This window comes from Chrysochloris asiatica, unplaced genomic scaffold (assembly GCF_000296735.1).
Source record: "Chrysochloris asiatica unplaced genomic scaffold, ChrAsi1.0 scaffold00183, whole genome shotgun sequence".
NCBI classification, from domain to species: domain Eukaryota; kingdom Metazoa; phylum Chordata; class Mammalia; order Afrosoricida; family Chrysochloridae; genus Chrysochloris; species Chrysochloris asiatica.
Genome location: NW_006408701.1, coordinates 982,512 through 1,004,372, shown reverse-complemented (window position 1 = coordinate 1,004,372; position 21,861 = coordinate 982,512). Strand labels below are relative to the sequence as shown.

Sequence of the window (21,861 nt, the reverse complement as noted above, 5' to 3'; positions counted from 1 at the left end):
AATCCCTAGATAATGCTTCCACAACACTTGACACATAATAAGAACTCTAAAAGTAGCCAGTATTTTACTGATGCTATTATGACGACTGGACAGTAAACAAGGATGACCGTAGAATTGACGCATTTAAGTTATGGTATTGGAGGAGACTGTTGCAAGTGCCATGGGCTGCCAAAAGAACCAACAGATCTGTGTTGGGTGAAGTGCAGTCAGAGTACTCCTTGGAGACCAGGATGGCCAAACTTCGTCTCTCATATTTTGGACAAATTGTCAGGAGGGACTAGTCACTAGAGAAGAATATCATGTTTGGTAAGGTGGCAGGTCAGAGAAAAGGGGGAAATCCCCCCCCCCCCCCCCCCCCGCCAACGAGATGGATTGGCCAAGTGGCAGCATCGATAGACTGAAGCGTGGCAACAATAGTGAGGTTGTCCCAGGATCGGGCAGTGTTTTGTTCTGCTGTGCATAGGGTCGCTATGAGTTGGTACCAAGTCAATGGCACCTAACAACAACAATTATGACGACTATTTTTCATTACTACCAGTGAAATGGTCACTCTTTAAAACAAGCACAAACGATTATCACAGATTCATTGGAAGTGAGTATGAAGAGACTTCAAAAAGTATGTGGAAAAATGGAATGAAGAGAGAATGAAAAGTTTCCACCACCTTTCTGAAGCTCCTCCTACAGGAGTAGCAAAGATAGATGGTTGTGCTCAGAGAACAGACTATTGGATTTCTCAGGTGGTACAGACGAAATCCAGGTGTGGTCAGGGGAGTTTGGGGCTAAAGTGGAATGACGGCACCAGTCATTGTTTGGCGCTGATGTTACGGAATTGTGAGGTTATGGCTGGTCACCCATGTAATGGTCAATTAGCTCTCTGCTAGACAGGAAATGAGGTGGATGAGAATATTCAGGTGCAAAGATCTCATGAAATGCAGGAAGGTCTTTTCCAGGACCTCCCGACCCTCTTCTCTTCTCCCCATTTCTTGCTACCTCACACCATTTTTTTCTTTCAAATAAGGAAGTCCGAAAAAAGCCAAGAAAATTGCTCTACTGTTTCCCAGCCACACCTCACAAACACGCACTGGGCACATCCATCAGGTAAACCACTGAATACAGCCCAAGGAAGTGAGCTCTCCTCCTGTCCTGTTGTTGTTAAGTGCCGTCGAGTCGGTTCCGACCCATAGCGACCCTGTAACAGGGTTTCCGAGGGTGTAAATCCTCACGGGAGTAGAAAGCCTCATCTTTCTCCCGCGGAGCGGCTGGTAGTTTCAAACCGCTGACCTTAAGGTTCGCAGCCCAATTCGTAACCACTACGCTACCAGAGCATGGAACACAGGTGGACCGATAAAACCATGGATACAAAGTACGTATCGTTATCATGGGTGCAGAGTGACAGAAAGGCATATTTAAGCTTCTAACACTCCTCTGCAAATAGCCAATATATAAGAAAAGACCTCCCCAAGAGGGACTTTTTGTTGATCTCTCATTTATCTATAATGTTTCCCTCTCATAGACCCACACACAGAAGCAGTACTCTTACTTGACAGGAAGAAGAGTCCATTATCTTTTAATTCCATTTTTCCATCCTTAGAGTACTTATTGAGACGCTACCAGGAGGCTTCAAAAAGTTCACAGAAACTTTCCATTGTCTTTTTTTTTTTTTTTTTAATAGTTTAACATTAACTCTTTCATTATATGCTTAGGCACAATACCAAGTGCTGCGCATGTTCTTCCATTTAATCCTCCTAGTGGTCCTAATCCTAAATCAAAACGTGTGTGTGTGTGTTTGTGTGTGTTGGGGGGGTGTTACTGTAAAATTGGGAGGGGATTTGAAATGAAGACATTATTATCTGGCATATTACTGATGACAGAACTGAATCTGAGAAGTGGAGCCTATTAAAGGTCACACAACTTCTGTTAGAGGCGACCTGCAGAACAGAACCTACAGCCTTCTTCACTGTTGCGTTTGTAAGGAGTTGGTCACCTGCGTGTGTGTGCATGGTTGTAGGGATTTTTTTTTCTTTCCTGCTTATATTGTTAAGTGCCATTGAGTCAGTTCTGACTCCATTGTCTTTTCATCTCATTTTTCTACCAACTTTTTGAAGACCCCTCATATTTTCATTCAGACCTGAGCTATCCTACCCTGCCTGCCAATTTGTTAAGTGCCATTGAGTTGGTTTTGACTCAGCGACCCTACATAGGGCTTACTAGGAGCAGGTGGTCTAGGTTTGAACTGCCCATCTTACTGTTAGCAGTCCAGTGCTTACCCTACAGTGCCACACCAGGACCCCTAAAATATGCTAGGGGATGGCTGACCTCTAGCTTTTTAAAGTTTGGTAAAAGCTTTCTGCAGATTCTGGAATTTTTATGGATTACCTTTGAGCACAGAAACTGTCACTCAACCACAGTCGATACTTGCCATTCACTTAAAAGGATGATTTGCTATTATGGCAAATACAATCCAGCTGCTTTTCTCTATAATACACCAGAATGTTCTTTTTGAAAATCTTTATTAACTTTCAAGGAGGAATAAATAGAACCATTTGAAAAACTAGAAACACTCTAACAGTGGTCTTCTCATACAGTTTCTACATGACTGGAGAAGTTTAAAACAAATGCCCAGTAGACAAAACAAAACAAAACAGAAAAACAGTACAGAAAGCCTTTATATGAGGGTACTTCATAAATGTTTTTGGAAAAATTTCATTATCTTTTCATTCCATTTTTCCACAAACTTTTTGAAGCCACATTGTATAGAAAGGTTTAAAAAAAGTCATCTTCTGGAGTAACTCTCAAGGCACCCTCTCCAGTTGGAAGCAAAGGGACTCAGCAAAGGTCAAAGGGGCTCAGGTGAAGATCTCAGTACATGTAGGACACCAACAGGAACTAACAGTCCACGTGGTCACACAAAAAAGCTCTCTTTCTTCCTAAAGTGCTTGCCTCCAGTCTCAGCTTGGAGAATCTTCCTAGTTACTTGAACTGGTTGTCAATCAAGGTCCCCTTCATTTTAGCTTTCTTAGCTTCCAATTCAGCCTATAGGAGAAGAAGAAAAATGATAGATTCTGATACATGCTACAAAATCTTCTTTTCCTTCTTTGTTCAAATTGCCCTAAACACTATCCCTTAATGTTCATTGAGAGGAGAACTGAGAACAGTGGTTCTAGAATAATTAAAAATCTCTAGAAACTACGTCCCAACCTTTCGGAAGCTATGGCACACATAGGAAATGAAAATAGTTACATGGAAAAATGGGGGTAAAGACACAAGGTTGTGGCCAAAGGCAACTGGTCTAAGGATTCCAGCTGCCTTAAGGCCTCCCCAAGGGTGAGGGAATCCATACTGTGGTAAACCACTATCCTATTCATGCAGAACAGGAAGCAAAACACTGCCCTAGAACAGTGTCAGAAATGTCTGGTCCATGAACTGCCAGAAGTTTGTGAAATGTTTGTTGTTGGTCCATGCACGATATATATAAGAACTGACAGCAAGCATTTAGGAATGTATAGCAATTTGACAGAGTAATGAATAAAAGATTCTAATAATAAAAACTGGGTCCAACTCATTTTTATTATATTTACAAATTACAAATCTGTCCATAACAGATTGGAAATAAAAAAAGGAAGACAAAAAAACATGCTCTAAACCATGAAGACAAATTAGAAAAAATTTCCCAGGACTCACTACCACTGTCACCAAACAAATCCTCTCCAGTCATTAGAACGACCAGTTGTCTTTTGAAGAGGTGCAGATACAGTGATGTGTGGTTTTAATAAAATAGCTGAAGTACGTTATTATCCCAAACCAAAACTGTCAGCAACATCATATATGGGGTGGAGGGAGGAGGCTTCAAAAAGTTCATGGAAAAATTCCATTATCTCTCTCATGAAATTTCTGAAGCCCTGTGGTACAGATCTAAACTCTCTATGGGCCCATGCGTAACACAGAAATCCACCACCACCATCAGCGTTTTAAGCAGCACCGACCAGCCCGAATCCTGGAAGCACCATCGTATGCCATTCATTATATGCCTTGACTTGGATCACAGATGAAACAGGACTCTAGTCGGGACTAGCTAACAAGCACTGCAATTTAGGGGGTAGATCTTTGGGTTCCCGCTACAGAGCAGAGTATACGTACGGGAAGTCTCGTGGTCAGAGCCCAGGGATAGAAAGCTGGCAGCCAATTTTACCTGAAGTCCCCAACAGTCTCCAACCAAGAAATCCAAGTCAGGAAAGCCCGCCCCTCCCCCACATTGCCACTCACCAGTTCTTGTAGCCGCCTCTTGCTCATGCCTTTGCGCTCCAGCTGCTTCTCAATCACTTTGGCATTCTGAGCATATGAATCAGCAACTTCTCTCTGAGGGAGACAAGCAGCCTCCTTAACCCAGCAGGCTCCCCAGTGACTAACAAAGAAACTAAGAAGCCATTTCTACTCCTGGAATTTTATGATGGAACTATTACAGAAATGGCAGCAGTACTCTGGTCTCTTGCAACTCGTTCTCTTTCCAATAACCCACAAGAGTTCTGGTTTCACCTGAAACCAATTTTTAAAATAACATCACATCTCTCCCTAAACATCGTTATACTCAAGTACCATAAAGGTAATTGCTGCTGCGGCTAAGGACACACTCCCCCGCCACCAGAGCTGGACCTCAAATCATTTAATTCAGTTGGTTTTTAGATTGAAGAGGGAAGGGGGTAACTAGGCCAATTCCCCGACTCTCATTTCCCAGACATCCTGAGATAGAGAGGAACATAGATGAGCCCACACAGTGCCATCCATCCATTTCTCCTAGCAGAGACGGGTCTATGGGCGAGGTCTGTGCTGATCTGCTACTCGAAAGCCTTAGTCTGCTTTCCTTCCACCCACTCTCGCCTCAGATGCCAATTCCTGGGAGGGCAGCCACACTTACAGCTTCAATCTCCTCTTCCTCTTCATCAATGGTAGACACTGTGACAGAGCTGAACTTGCCCATGTCTTTGGTCCGTTTGGTCATCATCACCTGCAACACCAGGAAGAGGAATTAGCCCAGGTCACAAGAGGACCTGAGTCGCGCCCACATGTGCACACGTGCCTATGTGGGGACGTGTATTTGGAGGGGGTGCAACTATCTCTTTGGGAGCAGGTGGCTAATGGAAAGGCATTCGTGTTTTTTATGTACTTGATTGTTTTTGAACATTTGCCATAATGAGCTTTTAGACTCCATATAAAAATTGACCTATTTCATTCCATTTTTAATTGTTCACTCTGACAAAGAAGAAATCCGAAGAAAATGAACGTGAACGAACAAACCATACAATTTCTAACTTTATAGGGCAACTGTACGAAAGAAAAGGACATATAGCAGATGTTTCGATTCTGTAATATTTGCTTAGACACAAAAGTAACAACATTCTCTTAAAGAAGACTGCATGCATAAAGGAGAGTTTCTCATGCACTTTAATCGTACTTTAAAATGTAGGCCTAATCCTTGAGTAGACTAGACACCCTTCTAGTCTGGAACTGAACTCACCCCGTAGCTCAAATTTCAGCCAAATGCTAGGCCTACAAAGTAACCAATACCACCAGGGAAGTACGCACTCCTTAGACCACTCAACTGCCTGAGCTCAAAAAGGCAGCCTGTGTCCAGGGATGATACTCGGAAGACAGGAAGGGATAGGAGAAACATACAGCAACAGGAAACACGAGGAGGAAGTGGGATGAGTGCTGCTACATTGTGGGGATAAAACAAAATGTGTAAGAATTGTTGACTGGAAACCAATTTCCTGCATAAACTTTCACCCAATCACAAGAAAACGTTTAAACCAGCAGTACAAAGTAGTTCTAAATCTGTAGCTACATTCAACTACTTGGTTTCCTTCCATGATAATTACCTTCTTGGGAGGCTCTTGTTTCTGAGTATATATATTTGTTTTCCCAAAACCCTGGCCAAACTTGACCACTGCTCCATCCACAATGAAGGTCACAGGAGCGTTCTTGGGCTGGGACTGGTAGAAGAGTGGTAATCCACACCTGCAAACAACACAGGGAATCTTGAGGCCTCAGTAGCCCAATCCCCAAAACAAGGACTTGGAAAGTATGCTTGGACTTTGGGAGTATCCTTGTTGTGGCATACATTAACTCTTCCCAGTCTCTCCCCAAATTACAGGGAATGAATCAGGTTGTGGAGTACTGACAAGTCGGTTCTGACTCAAATTGACCCTATACTGGGTTTCCCAGGAGTGGCTGATGGGTTTGAAACTCCGACCTTGCAAGCAACAGCCCACACCAGCAGATCCTGATACAGCAAATCGGGAGGGGAGGTGGGGCTGAGACTTTGTCGTTTTAATCAGCATCCCAAGGGATTCCTATTCTTAGATAAGTTTGGGAAATGCTAGCTCGTGCTACTGATCGTTTTTCAGCTAGTGTTGCCATTGTCCTTCTCAGGCATCTGGTTAAGTCGTTTTTTTCTCTCTCTGTGTGTGCTTACAGTGTCAAAAGGGAGTATAGAGGCTCCACTGCAGTGACCTGCAAACGAATTCCTATAGTAGTTACCATACTACTGTCTTTGCCTGGCCCGTATCATGTTCTTGAGCTAAACCAAGTAGACCTGAAAGATAGGATGAGTCCTGGGAGCGTAGTAGGTTACTGCTAACTGCAAGGTCAGTAGTCCAAATGCTCCTGTACAGATTTACAGCCTCAGAACCCCTATAAAGGGTCATTATGTGCTGAACCGACTCTATGACAGGCAGCAGCATAAGCTAGCATGGAGTCCCTGGGTAGAGCAAACGGCTAACACCCTAGGTTGTTAACTGAAACGTTGGAGGCTGGAGTCCTTCCAGAGGCACCTTGGAAGAAAGGCCTGGCAGTTTACTTCCACAAAAGTCAGCCATTGCACATGCTACGGAGCACAGTGCTATTTGGACATACACATACACAAGGTCACCATGAGTCAGAATGGACTCAGTGGTAACTGGTGTGTGTGGTGTGTTTAATAAGATACAATAAACTAATTTAAGCACTCCTTCTTTCTTATCCATTTCTTGTTTCTTCCAGTTCAAATCCTCTGAGAATCAAAACGTAACTGTGGGAAGACTGTACAACTTTCACCAGCAATGGCAGGGGTCTGACTGCAAAGGGCACATGGGATGTTGAAATGGTCGTGGTGGTGGTACAGAACTCTACCAGGGGAGTTCCAAAGCTTCATCCAAAAATGGAATTAAAATATAATGGAAACTTGCCATGAACTTTTTGAAATCCCCTTATATTTTCTGTCAAAACTCATCAAACTGTATGTACACTTACAACTGGCAAGTTGTATACGTAAACTACATACCAATTTTTAGGAGTTGTTGCTATGTGCCGTGGGGTCGGTTCCGACTCACAGCAACCCTGTACAGGGTTTCTGAGGCTGTAAATCTTTACAGGAGCACAAAGCCTCATCCTTCTCCCGCGGAACAGCTGGTAGTTTCGAACTGCTGACCTTGCGGTTCGCAGCCCGATTCATAACCACTACTTAAAAATCCATTTTTGTGGCCAGCTGGTCAGGGATTAAATTTTGACTACTAGCCTCTTGGTGGAACGTACTGGCATCTGCATAGTTGAAGTTGGAAGGTTGCTGAGATTAAAAGGATGAACACACAGAGAACTGTATGCAAATAACTATTTTCTTAAACCATCTGCTTCTCTCGCTTATGCTTGGAGCACCCCACACTGTTAGTACTTACTTTGCACACTTCTTCCTATACTGTCGTTCAATGCCTTCGGGCCTGCAGAGAAAATGGAAATCTTTATAAAAAAAGATATAAACAAATCTCATAACCTACCAACCTCACCATGTCATTTCTTCAAATGCCAACAAAGTCTTCTAAAAGCTTTCATTAAGCAACAGATTAAACGTGTTCATTTTAAAGTTCCAATAATCCTTTTTCCTTCCTTCAAGAAATATTAACTGAGCCCCTAATTTGGGACTCCTGGTGTGGCACTATGAGTTAACGCGCTGGACTGCAAAGTTGGTGGTTCAAGCTTACCAGCCGCTCCTCGGAAACCCTATACAGGGTCACTATGAGTCGGAACTGACTCCATGGCACGTCACAACAATAATAGGGTTTCTGAGGATGAACCGCCGACCTTGGGGTTCGCAGTCCTGTGCTTATCCTATAATGCCACCACACTCCTGACAAACGTATATAGATTTTAAAGTCTAGTTAATATTGCCAAATTACTCTCTATCGAAGTGGAACCACCACAGATGCAGTGAGTGTACCTGTTTTCCTCCAGTCTCACCAACACAGCATGTCATTAACCACATCACTGCCCATATGACACGTGAAAACGAAACAAGACCTCACAATTTGCACCGTGTTAATAAGCCTCTTTTCAAATATTTACGAGTTATTTGTATTCTCTTTTTGAGAGCAGTTCATTCTTATCATTTGTACTGTGTATCAAAGAGATTAGCAAATAGTAAGGTAGCTGGTGAAGTGCTCAGCTGCTGAAAGGTCAGCAGTTCGAGCCCAACAGCCTCTCTGTGGGAGCAAGATATGGCAATTTGCTTCTGTATAGATTTCAGCCTCAGAAACCCTACAGGGAAGTTCTACTCGGTCCCATGGGGTTGCGATGAGTTGTAATCAATGAGTTGTGTGGTTTTTTTGGCATTGTTGTTGTTGTTAAGTGCCGTCGAGTCGGTTCTGACCCATAGCGACCCTGTATAGGCTTTCCTAGGAGCAGCTGGCGAGCTTGAACCGCCAACCTTGCAGTTCAAATGGCTTTGCAGTCTGGTGCATTAACCCACAGCACCACACCAGGGCTCCTTTTTGGCATTAGGCAAATACTTTTTATCAAAAAATTATATATATTTTTGTGTGGTCAAATACTACTACTTCAACCTATTTCTAATACTTTTCCATTTCTGGTCATTCTCTCAATAGGAACAAGAGTGGCCTTAAGATAGAAACGGTACCAGGTCACTCACCTGCTACAAACCCTTCAACAGCTACCCAAGACAGTTAAAATACAACCCAATGGGAATGTAAAGGTAGACGTTTTGTAGCAAAAGAGGGGAGTGACTGACTTTGCAGTCTAGGAGCGGAGGTCCCTGGGACCATCAAGGGAGAAGAGCGGAGAGCGGGACCCTACTGAGAGAAGCTGTGACGCCTGAGATGGAGGAAGAGACGATGACATGGAGAGATGGAGCGGCTGGGAACTTTAGACCTAGAGAGGGAGAGGGGCTGTGTGCTGATGACAGGGAGGCAGACTTGCAGGGGTGTACCCTTTGGTTGGTTGATGATGCATGGAGGGGATTGTAACCATGGCAATGAAACGATATACGATAGGATGAATGTAAAGCTAATGTTCTCCCATGTAAACTATCATACAATTCACAATAAAACATTACCAAAAAAAACCCAAACCCCTACCAAGGCTTACCCCTGGTGGTGCAGTAGGTTAAGCCTTGGGCAGCTAACTGTAAGGTCGGTGGCTCAAGCCCACTAGGCACTCAGTAGGAGAAAGTTGAGGCAGGCTGCTCCTGTAAAGGTTTAGTCTCAGCAACCTGAAGGAGCCGTTCTAGTCTATTTTACAGGGTGTCTCTATGAGTTGGATCAGACTCTTTAGCAGTGTGGTGGGGGAGTCGCATGGCCTACCAGGCACCCACTGAGTTCCTAAACAAGTCTCTGCCTCATCTCTGACATCCTTGCCCTCCCTCCCTCTGCTCTGTCTTGACCAGTCTTCCTTCTCTTCTTTAAACAAAAGTGCCCTTGGCCACCTCTGAGCTTTCTTTGCACACCTGCTCTGATCTGTCAGGAATGCTTTCCTCACCACTTTGCCATGGCTAGCCTCTTCTCATCTTTGGTCTCGGTTCAAATACCACCTGGTCAGAGAGGCTTCCCTGACCACACTTCCGAAGAGGTTTTCCTGTGACTTTCCATAGCAGCTTTTGGTTTCATTCGCATCGATTCCTACCAATGCACTTCTTTTCTTTTCCTCTGTACTCATTTTGCCTGGCATCTCACTACGCTTTAGGCACCATGAGATCAAAGGTCAGCAGAGACTTTGTCTGTGCTGCACCACTCCATCTCCAGAGCTAAGTGGAGTCTTGAATACAAAGTAGATGTGCAGCAAATACTGGGTAAATGAAATCTTCTAAGAATTCAGTTTAGTGAGGAAAATTCTAATGGAGGAGGGATGTTCTGAGATGGCCTGCCTTGTTTGCCCGGGTCTGGCAGGTTTCCCGCCTTTGACAGGGTGCAGAGTGATCACTTTTCTACCATTTCTTCTAATGGGACATATTTGCATTTCCCTTCTCTGCCAGGTTGCCACAGATTCCAGCCTCTGCAGGTTTAAGGTGTACTGGAGTCACTGAGGTGGGGGACACCACAGTCTGTCTGAGGCCATCAGGGAAGGCATTGTGAGGATGCAATGTTTGAGCCCACAGTCCTGATAAAGATGGTACTTAAGCTGAGGGAGCACTATGTGCAAAGTCCAAACACCACAGCGTACTCAGAGTATTTCAAATACTGTAACAAGGAGCCCTGCTAGAGTAGTGGGTTTCACATTAGGCTGCTAACCGCAAGGTCAGTAGTTCATACCCACCAGTCACTCCGCGGTAGAAAGAGGAGGCTCTCTGCTCCTGTACACATTTCCAGCCTCAGAAACCCTGTAAAGGTACAATGTGAGTTGGAACCAACTCGATGGCACATAGCAACAATGTTAGTTGCTGCTGTTGAGTTGGTTCTGACTCATAGCAACTGTGTATAGGGTTTCCAAGGGGTGGGGGGGTGGGTTCGAATCGCCAAACTTGAGGTTAGCAGTACAGTGCTTATCCTAGAGCACCACAACAGGACCCCAGTATTGTTAGCAGGATAGAAAATTAGTGCAGTTGTGGAGAAGATGGAGTGAGGAGTTAATGCTTAAGGACTACTGAGTTTCTGCTTAGGGTGATGATACAATTTGATATGGACAGTGAGGACGGCTGAACCATATGGGGAATATAATCACTATCACTGAATTGTACACTTACAAATGGTTAGAATGGCTAATTTGGTGTTACATCCTTTCTACCACACTAATTTTTATTTAAAAAAGCAAGAGGACTATCTAACTTTCAGAAATAAAAAGGATTCTATGAGAATGCTGTGAACAACTCTATGTCAATTAATTAGATAGTCGAGTCCTGGTGGTGCAATGGCTAAGCACTTGACTGCTGACTGAAAGCCATCAGTCACTTCTCATCAGGAGATGACAGTTCTGCTGTACACTATCCACTCTGAGTAAAAATCCACTGGACAGCAGTGTGGTTTTTAGATGAAATAAGGCAAATTCCCAGAAACACAAAGCCTATCAAAATGAACTCAAGAAGACACAGATACTCTGAATAGACCTTAACAAAGAGATAAAATCTGGCATCAAAAAGCTTCTCACAAAGAAAAGTCCAGATCAGATGGCTTCTCTCCTGAATTCTACCAAATGCTCAAACAAACAGAAATGACCATTAATCCTTCAAGCTCTTCCTAGCCCGTCCTAGAACTCCAGAATGATGACATACTTAGGAATAAATCTAACCAGAGAAACAAAAGACCTATACAAAGAAACCTCAAAACAATGCTACAGGAAACCAAAAAGACTTTCAAAAATGGAATAATATACCATGCTCATGGATAGCAAGACTTAACCTTTTTTCATTGATGATCTTTATAGTTCTAGGTTTTATATTTTTAGGTCTTTAATCTATGTTGTTAAGGAGCTCTGGTAGCGTAATGGTTACCACTCGGGCTGTGAACCTCAAGGTCAGCAGTTTGAAAGTACCAGCTGTTCCGCAGGAGAAAGATGAGGTTTTCTGCTCCCGTAAAGATTTACAGCCTCGGAAACCCTGTACAGAGTCGCTATGAGTCGGAACCGACTCCATGGCACATAACAACAACAACAACAATCCATGTTGTTAAGGATCTCTGGTAGCGTAGTGGTTATGAGTTGGGCTTTTTCAACACTGCCCAAAGCACTCTATAGATACAGCAAAATCCCAATCCAGATTCCAACATCCTTCTTTAAAGAAGACAGAAAAATTGATCACATACGTTTTCTGGAAAAGAAAGAGACCTTGGATAAGCAAAGCATTGCTTAAGAAGAGAACAAAGTTGGAAACCTCTCACTTCCTGACTTAAGAATTTACTAGACAGCTACAGTAGTCAAAACACAACCTGGTACAGGTACAGTGAAAGATACATAGATCAACGGAACAGAACTGAGAACCCAGAAAGTAAATCTGTCCACATATAGCCAGCTGGTCTTTGACAAAAAGCATTAAATTGGGAAGAGATAGTCTCTTCAACTAATGGTGCTGGCAAAACTGGAAATCCATTTGCAAAAAAATGAATCAAGACCCATATACAAAAACAAACAACATGGATTGGTGGTGGTTATGTGCCGTGGAGTCGGAACCAACTCCTAGAGACCCTGTATAGGGTTTCCGAGGCTATAACTCTTTACAGCAGCAGAAAGCCTCATCTTTCTCACAGGGGATGGCTGGTAGTTTCAAACTGCTGACTTTGAGGTTGGCAGCACGATTGGTAACCACTACGCTACCAGAGAGCCTTAACAACATGGATTAAAGACCTAAAAATATAAAACCTAGAACTATAAAGATCATCAATGAAAAAATAGGAACAAACTCAGGGGCTCTAATACATGGCATAAATATACTGTCAAACATTACTAAAAACACACAAACAGTAGAAGACAAAATAGATGACTGGGGCCTCATAATATTTAGACACTTATGTGTATCAAAAGATTTCACCTAAAAAACAAAAAAGGGAGCCCAGAGACGGGAAAAAGTTTTTCCCAATTTCAGAACTTATTATAAAGCTACAGTAATCAAGACAGTGTGGTACTGGCATGAGGACAGAGACTAATGGAAGAGCCTTGAGTCTAGAAATACAGCTGATCATCTATGATGGGCTGGTTTTCACAAAGGTGCCAAAACCATCCAATGAGGAAAGAAGAGTCTTTTCAACAAGTGCTGTAAGGACAACTGGAGAGCCACAGGCAAAAGAATATTTTGGACCTTTATTTCACACCATACACAAAAACAACTGCACACAGACCAAAGATCTTCAGTGATAAGACTCTCGGAAGGAAACAGGGATAAATTTTCCTGACCTTGGATCAGGCAGTTGTTGTTGTTGTTATGTGCCGTGGAGTCAGTTCCGACTCATAGCGACCCTGTACAGGGTTTCCGAGGCTGTAAATCTTTATGGGAGCAGATCACCTCATCTTTCTCCCGAGGAACCGCTGGTAGTTTTGAACTGCTGACCTTGCGGCTCGCAGCCCGATTCGTAACCACTACGCTACCAGAGCTTCTTAGAAATGACACCTGAAGCACAAGCAGCCAAAGAAAAAACAGATACAGTGGACTTGACGAAATGTACTCTGGAAAGACACCAGAATGGTAGAAAAATGCACAAATCATGTATCCGATAAGGTGCTAAAAACAAAACAGAACACCCCTGCCATCAAGTCAATTCCCATTCATAGCAACTTTACAGGACAAAGCAGAACTCTTCCATAGGGTGTCAAGACTGTAACTCTATGGAAACAGATCTCCACGTTTTTCTCCTGCAGAGCAACTAGTGGGTTTGAACTGCCAACCTTTTCGTTAGCAGTCGAAAGCGGAACCACTGCACCACCAGGGTTCCCTGATAAGGTATTAGCTAGTGTTTAGATTCTATAAAGAACCCTTACAACTGAGCAATAAAAAGACAAACAAAAAGAGCCCAATTTTAAATGGGAAAATGATTTAAATAGACATTTCTCCAAAGATATATAAAGGGCCAATAAGCCTATAAAAATATGCTCAACATCATTAATCATTATTAGCCATTTTCCCTGATGCAAATCAAAATGGAATGAAATACCACTTCACACCCACCAGGATGACTACAATCAAAACATCAGGAAAATCACAGGAAAGTGTTGGCAAGGCTGTGGAGAAATCAGAGCCCTCACACTCTGCTGCTGAAAATGGAAATGTAAAATGGTGCAGCTACTTTGGAAAACAGTCTGGCTGTTCCTTGGAAGAGTTATCATATGACCCAGCAATTCCGTTCCTAGGTAGATGTGCAGAAGAACTGAGAACATACAAAAAGGCCCTCCAAAAGTTCGTGGGAAAATTCCATTATCTTTTCATTCCATTCTCCACAAGCTTTTGAAGCCCCTTATATGTCTTCATAAAACATTTTACACAGATGTTCATGGTAGCATGATTTGGAAACAACCCAAAGTTCCACCAACTATGAATAGATAAACAAAATGTGCTCTAGTCATACAATGGAATGTTATTCAGCCATAAAAAGGAAGAGTACTAAAAACATCACACTAAGTGAAAGAAGCCAGTCACAACCAACTACATATTATGATTCCCATTTATAGCCAATGTCCACAGAGACAGAAAGACAGATGAATAGTGGGTGCCAGGGCTGGAGAAACAGGGGAGTAGGGAGCACTGATAATTGACAGGAGCTTTCTTTTTGGGGTGATGAAAACGTTCTGAAATTAAATAATGGCTGTACATTACAATTATTCTAAAACCCATTAGACACTTTCAAATGGGGCATTTTATGGTGTGTGAATCAGCTCTCATTGAAAAAGATTTAAATATCTGAGCATGACAGTGAAGTATCAGAATTAAAAAAACAAATCCTCAAGGTGGTTCTAACACACAGCCAAGGTTTTGAGAGCCCTTTCTCTCAGATGCACACCAAGGGCATAATTGCTGAGGACTTCTGGGTGGTGCTGGAGGATCGGCACTCACTTCGAGTCACAAGGTTGGCAACTCAAACCCACCAGCCGCTCCTCGGAAACTCTATACAGGGTTGCTATGAGTCGGAACTGATTCAACGGCACTTAACAATAAAGGTTAATGGCAGACGACTGGATTTGTTTTCGGTAAGGCATGTTATTTCCAAACCTTCCTATATGTATATCACAGGGGAGTGAGATATACAGAGCAGTGGCTCTGTAGGACAAGCATTAGACTGCAAACTATAGTGTCAGTGGTTCGAGGCCACCAGCTGATCCACAGGATAATGATGATGCTTTCTGCTCCCACAAACATTTACAACCTCAGAAACCCTCTACAGGGTCGCTATGCACTGGAATGAACTCCACGTAACTTAGCAACAACATCTGTTGCAATGCAGTTTTTCCCTGATATTTTTCTCTGGTCATTCCTTGGTGAATTTTTCAAGTGGTATATAATCTGCACTCCTGGTTATAGCCAATTTTCTCTTTGGGCACTTCCAGATGTTACGTGGTACTTGATACCAGGTTTATTACTGAAACTCACCCGTCACTGGTTCCTAACTCTTTTCATTACTGTGAGCTTACAGCAGTCTGGTTTCTTAAGTACACAGTTATCAATCAGCCTGCAGCCTTTTCTGATTCAATGCTAGAATAGAGGCGTCACAAGGGCAAGGGCTTTTCATTTGCAGTCCCAGATTTCCAGGAATCCGCCTGGCACATAATAGGAACTCAGTAAATGAATTTTTGCTAAATAGACTTTTAACTCCTCAGGACTGATCTCAGTGGCATGTGGCACCTGTCGAGGAATAGCACTCCCCTCCCACGAACACACACAAATCTCATTTTCCACACCATTAGGCCCTCTGGGTTCTGTCCCAATCAGTTTGTTTGCTTGTTACATGCCAGTGTTTCCTGGGATTGTACCTTTAGCCTTCCCTTTTCACTCCACACTCTAGGCTCCTTTATCCCTTGCCAGGTTTCAATTTCCCATACCCACCAACCAAAGTCAAACCCGCTACCTTCGAGTTGATTCCACTCCACAGCAACCCACAGATCAGAGCAGAAGAGAACTGCTCCACAGGGTCTCCGAGGTTGTAAATCTCTATGAAGCAGACTGCCTCAGCTTTCTCTTTCAGAGCAGTTGGTGGAGCTGAACCACCCACCTCTGGGTTAGCAGCCCAATGTCTAACCCTCTGTGCCAACAGGGATCCTTCCATACATATCAAGGACCCCCAAATCGAAAACAGATCTACACAGGTTATTCTCCTGCTTAAAAAACAGTGATGCCTCTCCATTGCCTACAGATAAAACCCAAGCTTATCTACTTCAGCATTTTACTCTGCTTACCTCAGTACCCACGAACCCCTTCCCATAAAGTAACCTGCGTCCCAGCTAAAGAACTATTCCACTTTCCCAAGCACAGCATGCTTTAAGTGCTTCCATATTCATTCCATCTAGAATGTTCCTCATCCTCCTCAGCAACTTGGTGAAATCCTACTGCAAGGCCCATAATAAATGTCGCCTCCTTCTGAAGCCTTTCCTGACCTCCCTTCAGACTGAAGACCTGCTGTCACTTGTTTCCCCATATAGTCAGTCTTTTCTTCATATATCCCCAGTAGTCACTGGCCTGTGACCTCTTTAGTGATTGGGACCATAGTGCACTCATCCTCAGAGACCCAGCCCCTCGCTCAGTGCCTGCACAGGGTATGCGCTCAAGGATTACAGACTGATTGAACTGATTCTATTTACAACAAAAAGGCACAAATTACAGGTCTCAAGTGGTAACAGACTCACATCTCAGCGCCATGGCAACAAAGCATCATAAAGCTACTACTGCCTTAAGAGAGGTAAAGAACTACCACCACATGCCAAAGGACTAGGCCCAACTGGCTAATCTGTTCAGCACTACACAGGCATTTACGGTCCTTGGAGCTAGACCCGCCCCCCAACATAATAGGGACTGAGAGTGGCAACTTCTTACCTCCGGAGATACACAGTTTCCTCGTCTTCTGTGTTACAAAACTTATGGGCATGTTTGGCAGCATCAATCACACGAGACCGATCCCGGGGCCTCATAGGTAACTTCTCTAACTGGCAGTCTGAAGGAATGGAGAAAGACTTTGGTCACTAGGGGCCTGGGACAATCAGAAACTTTCACTGGGGCCCTTTGCACACTCACAAAAAATTTTAACTTATGATTGCTATGCTCACTGAAGCCCAACACTGAATCTTCCATCTAAAAATGAGTTTGTGTCAGATCTGGATCCTGGTTCCAGCTGCTGCCACCCTTGTGATTTTTGACAAATCATTCCCTCTCTCCTGTTTTTGTTCCCCCGCCCCCCATTTGAAACTATTGTTAGTTTCTGTCACGGCGGTGCCGTCTCATGGTGACCCCATGTGTGTAGAGCTGAACTGCTCCAGAGGACTCTCAAGGTTGGCACCGTTCAGAACCACATCGCCACGTCTATCTTCTCCAGCGCCTCTGGGTGGGTTCACATCGCCAACCTTCTGACTAGTAGTCAAGTGCTTGACTGTCAGTGCTACCCAGGGACTCTTATTTGAAAGATAAGTGGATTCTATTATCTCAAAAGGCCTTTCTAGCACTGCAATTCCAGTTTTCTATGAATATTTCTGTCATCATAGTACATTTGGTTTGTGTTATAATGCATTAGAATCAGAGAGAAGATCAAGCATTCTACAACGCATGTAAAAAGGGAAAACATCGGAAAAAGTAGACAAGTGCTAAGGAGAGAGAGGGTAGGTAGGAGACAATATAATATATAGTATATGCAAATGCTCCATTTCAGTTGGACTTTGAATCTGAAAATAATGAAAATCTACAGGATACCAATTAGGTACAGTTATAACGTAGAGGAGGAATTGATATGATGCAAATTAAGTACCTCAGGGGTCACAGACAAAGTCAAGTGATCAGAAAGATTCAGGTTAATAGAGGAGATAGAGGGCAGTCAGAGCGAATACTTGACAGTTTACACAGCAACTCATTTCCTCTTCCCAGCACCCTGCTGAAGCACACACTATTACTCTTGTTTTAAAGGTGAGGGAACTGATGTTTAGAAAGGTCAGAGATTTGCCCGGCATCTAGCAAGAAGCAGGGCAAGAATTCAGATCCAGTTGCAAATGATTCAAAGCCCTGTGCAATTCCCACCACAACTCACCATTCAAAAATTGGGGGGAAAGATGGAACTAAGAAACAATGGAATTTATCTATGAACTTTTTGAAGCCCCCTCGTATGTGAGAGCCCTCTATGCGTCATGACGTTACACGTGACTCGGCAAACAAGAAAGCAAAAAGTCCTTGCTCCAATGAAGGTTACCTTTTAGCAAGGGAAGGAAAAAAAAAAAAAACAACCTTTAAGAAAGAAATACGTATGTGATTTCAGTGCTAACTAACATAAACTTTAGGCAGGATCAGAGGGGCAAACAGTGCTCATAGGGTAAATACTACCAAGATAAACTAGGCAGGTTAAGAGGGCAAAGGGCAAACGGGATGGTATTTTAGATAAGGGAGTCAGAAAAGAGTTCTCTGAGGACCTGGCATTTAAGCAGAGCTCTATAATGACGTTAAGGGAAATTAAAAGGAGAGTGTTTGAGGCAGGAACATTTTTTTAGCCTGGTGGAGCAAAAGCAAGAGGACTGTTTCGCTGAAATGCAGTGAACAAGGAGAACAGCGTTAGGAGATAAAGTCAGAGGTGGGTGGGGGCCTGGTCACATAGGGTCTTGGTACTGACTTTGGTTTTACTCTAGCTGTAATATGGCCCTGAGACCAGAAGAACTAGATGGTGCCTAAATACTACTACTGACGGGTCTGATCAGGACCTTACTATTAAGATGGACCCTAACAGAAAGGCTGAAAAATGCAGAACAGAACTCAAATCCTTAAGAAGTCCAGGCTTACTGGACCAGTTGAGCCCAGAGGACTCCCTAAGACTACCACCCTGAGATATACTCTTTAAAACCATGAACCTGAGATCATCTTTCAGCAAAACCACAGACTGGCACACAAAATAAAGGATATTGCCTGTACATAAGGTACTCTGCTAAAAAAAAAAAAACTCTGATTTACTTTAAATCAAAGACAAAGGGGCAGGGAAACTAGAGTACTGCAAATTAACCAACCAGACCATAATTAAAAACAATGTAGACGCACTGTGAAAAATGTTAACTGCCACAGAACAGTTTGTATTGAAACTGTCAAGTAGAGACCTCATTTACTATGTGAACTTTCACCAAAAACACAATATTATTTCAAAAATATTTTGTTCCACTCAAAAAAAAAAAAAAAAAAAAAAAGATGTTCTAAAAACCAATGGTTTTGAACTGCTACTAGAAACTACTAATAGACTAGTGGGAAAGGATGGAAGCAGGGAGAACAAGAGACTCTGGCACCAATCCAGGTGAAAGACCATGGTACCTTAGAATAGAGTGGTAGAAAAGGAGGTGGGAAGTAGTGATTAGATTCTGCAAGAGTGTCTCAAGGAAACACGTGCAAGATGTGATGGACAGGATGAATGTAAAGCATGAGAGAGAGGAGTCAAGGAGGATTCCGGGGTCTGTATTTGAGTTACTGGATGAATCGTAGTACCATTCACTGCAATAGGGAAGACTAGGAGAGGAACAGTTAAGAGGGAGGAAGTAGGGGAATAAGTGAATCAAGAATTCAATTTTGAACATGATATATTTAAAAGGCCTATTAGATAGATACCTAAGTGGAGATGTTAAATAGGCGAATGGAGTTTGAGGAAAAGGTCCAAGTTAAAAGCGAACATCGGGAGTCATCAGCATATGGGTGGTACTGAATGCAGGGAATTCGTTGAGACACCTGGGTAGTGAGTCTGATAGCAAACAGATCTGGGAACTGAAACAACGCAGGGCCTTGCAATGCCTACAATCTGAGAGAAAGGAGTCAGACACAGAGAAGGGGCAAAATGTGAGTTGGGAGAGAAAGTCAGGGCAGTGTGGAGTCTTTAAAGAAATAAAGCACGTGTTTCAAGAAGGAGGGAGTGAGCAATTGTGTCAAATGCTGCAGAGAGAGGGGGGATTCATATAATTGACCACTGGAACTGACAACAGTGGAATTCCGCTTGAAACCTTACAAAGTATGGTTTAGATGGTGAGGTGGGAAGGAAACCCTGTCTGAACTGGGGGGGAAGTGAGGACGCAGAGACAATAATATAGGCGACTCTATGAGGAATGTTTTGTAAAAGAAGCAAAGAAACAGGGTTATATATACAGCTGGAAGGAACTGTAGGGCAGGGAAGGGTTTTACGTTCTTTTGATTTAAGACCACAATTATTAGCAGAAAGGTGATAAAGTTTCCAGAGGCAGGAGATACAGGGTTGTTTTGTTTTGTTTTTGTTTTTTTGAAAAGAGGAAGTTCGTTTTGAGGGAGGAGAGGTCTGGATACTACGGAATACTACGGAACGACAAGACAATGCAGGAAAGATGCCCTTGAAGTTGGGGCGCGGAGGTGTAGGGAGAATTCTGTTAGAGAGGGAAAGATCACCCATCTTCACTAAGACTTGACTTCCAGACAGCAAGCGGAGGAAGTTCACCCCCAAGAACGCGAAGTTTCGCTCCACGCACACGCTCCCGTTCCCGACTACTCACCAAGTACCAAGACCATCTGGCCGCACAGACAGTAATAGACGTGGAGGGGCTTCTCACCATCGTCATATTCCTCCCTGTCTCGGGTGTCGGAACACACTACGGACCGGGACACTACTTTCGGCATAGTTTAGAGAAGAAGCCCGGGAACTCAACGCCAAGATTGAGACGCACAGAAATGACGTCACAAACGCGCTTTGTGCCTTTCCCCCCCACCACCACCCCTTCTCGCTATTCTGGTCACGTGTCAGTAGTACCCATATGGGCTTCCGGGAGGTCCCATTAGGCTAAAATGCAGGGGTGTCGCCCTGGGCTGCTCAGATTCCCCTTTGCTTTGGCTTGAGTTAGTTGGGACTACTTCATTTGAAACACCCTTTAGAAATATATATTAAACATTATACGTTTTGTTAAGTGTCTTCGAGTAGGCGAGGAGCGGCTGGGGAGCTTGAACCGCCAACCTTGCACTTCCAACAGACCTTGAAGTCCTGCGTATTAACCCGCAGCGCCACACATCATACATTCTATGCCTGTTCAGAACTTAGGTGTACCTCTAAATGGAATTTTATTTTAATGGCTGTCTTCAAGGATGACTAATGAAATAAAGGCATCTTTTTTTTTCCATTGAGATTTAATTCACATAAAATTCACCTTTTTAAAGTGTAATTCACTGCTTTTAAGTAGATTCATAAAGTTGTGGAACCATTATAATCACACTAATTTTCAAACATTCTTATCACCTCAAAAAGAAATTCCATACCCATTAGCAGTCACTCCCCATTCAATAATCTCCCCAACTCCCTATAACCACTAATCAACTTTCTCTATGGACATTTCATATAAATGGAATCATACAATATGTGATCTTTTTGACTGGCTGCTTTCACTTAGCTTGATGCTTTCAAGGTTCTTTCATGTAGTATATATCAGTACTTCATACGTTTTTATGTCTGAATAATGTTCCATTTAATGGATGTACCACATTTTGTTTATCCATTCATCAATTAGTGAGCATTTGGATTGTTTCCACTTTTCAGTTACTATAAAAATGTTGTTCTGCATTTTCGTGTAGAAGTTTTTTGAGAACCTTTGTTTTTGGTCCTTTTGCACATAAACCTAGGAATGGAATTTATGGATCATATACCTCTATGAGCTCTGGTAGCGTAGTGGTTATGAATCAGGTTGTGAACCACAAGGTCAGCAGTTCGAAACTACCAGTTGCTCCGCGGGAGAAAGATGAGGGTTTCTGCTCCCGTACAGATTTACAGCCTCAGAAACCCTGTTCAGGGTCGCTATGGGTCAGAACCAACTTGACAGCACTTAACAACAACAACAACGTAGCTTTATGTTAAGAGGACTTAAAACTTTTACTGATGAGGATCAAGGAGCACAGCCTTCGGTATGGATTACATGTCAATGTAAAGAAAACAAAAATCCTCACCACTGGACCAATAAACA

General features: G+C 43.1%; 1 protein-coding gene across 2 annotated transcripts; it reads right to left on the bottom strand.

Moving 5' to 3' along the window:
• Nucleotides 1–2,927: 2,927 nt before the first annotated feature.
• Nucleotides 2,928–20,585, bottom strand: LOC102828348 (chromosome unknown open reading frame, human CXorf56). Of its 2 annotated transcripts, XM_006872103.1 has the most exons (7): nucleotides 20,410–20,569; nucleotides 16,760–16,877; nucleotides 7,707–7,748; nucleotides 5,874–6,012; nucleotides 4,913–5,002; nucleotides 4,264–4,356; nucleotides 2,971–3,033 (listed from the first exon to the last, which is right to left on the bottom strand). In XM_006872103.1, exons 1-7 carry the CDS (start codon nucleotides 20,531–20,533, stop codon nucleotides 2,971–2,973), a joined length of 669 nt encoding a protein of 222 aa, XP_006872165.1. In that variant the 5' UTR covers nucleotides 20,534–20,569. The 2 variants fall into 2 exon arrangements, with proteins under 2 accessions (XP_006872166.1, XP_006872165.1); XM_006872104.1 differs by lacking the exon at nucleotides 7,707–7,748 and having other exon boundaries at nucleotides 2,928–3,033; nucleotides 20,410–20,585.
• Nucleotides 20,586–21,861: the final 1,276 nt, after the last annotated feature.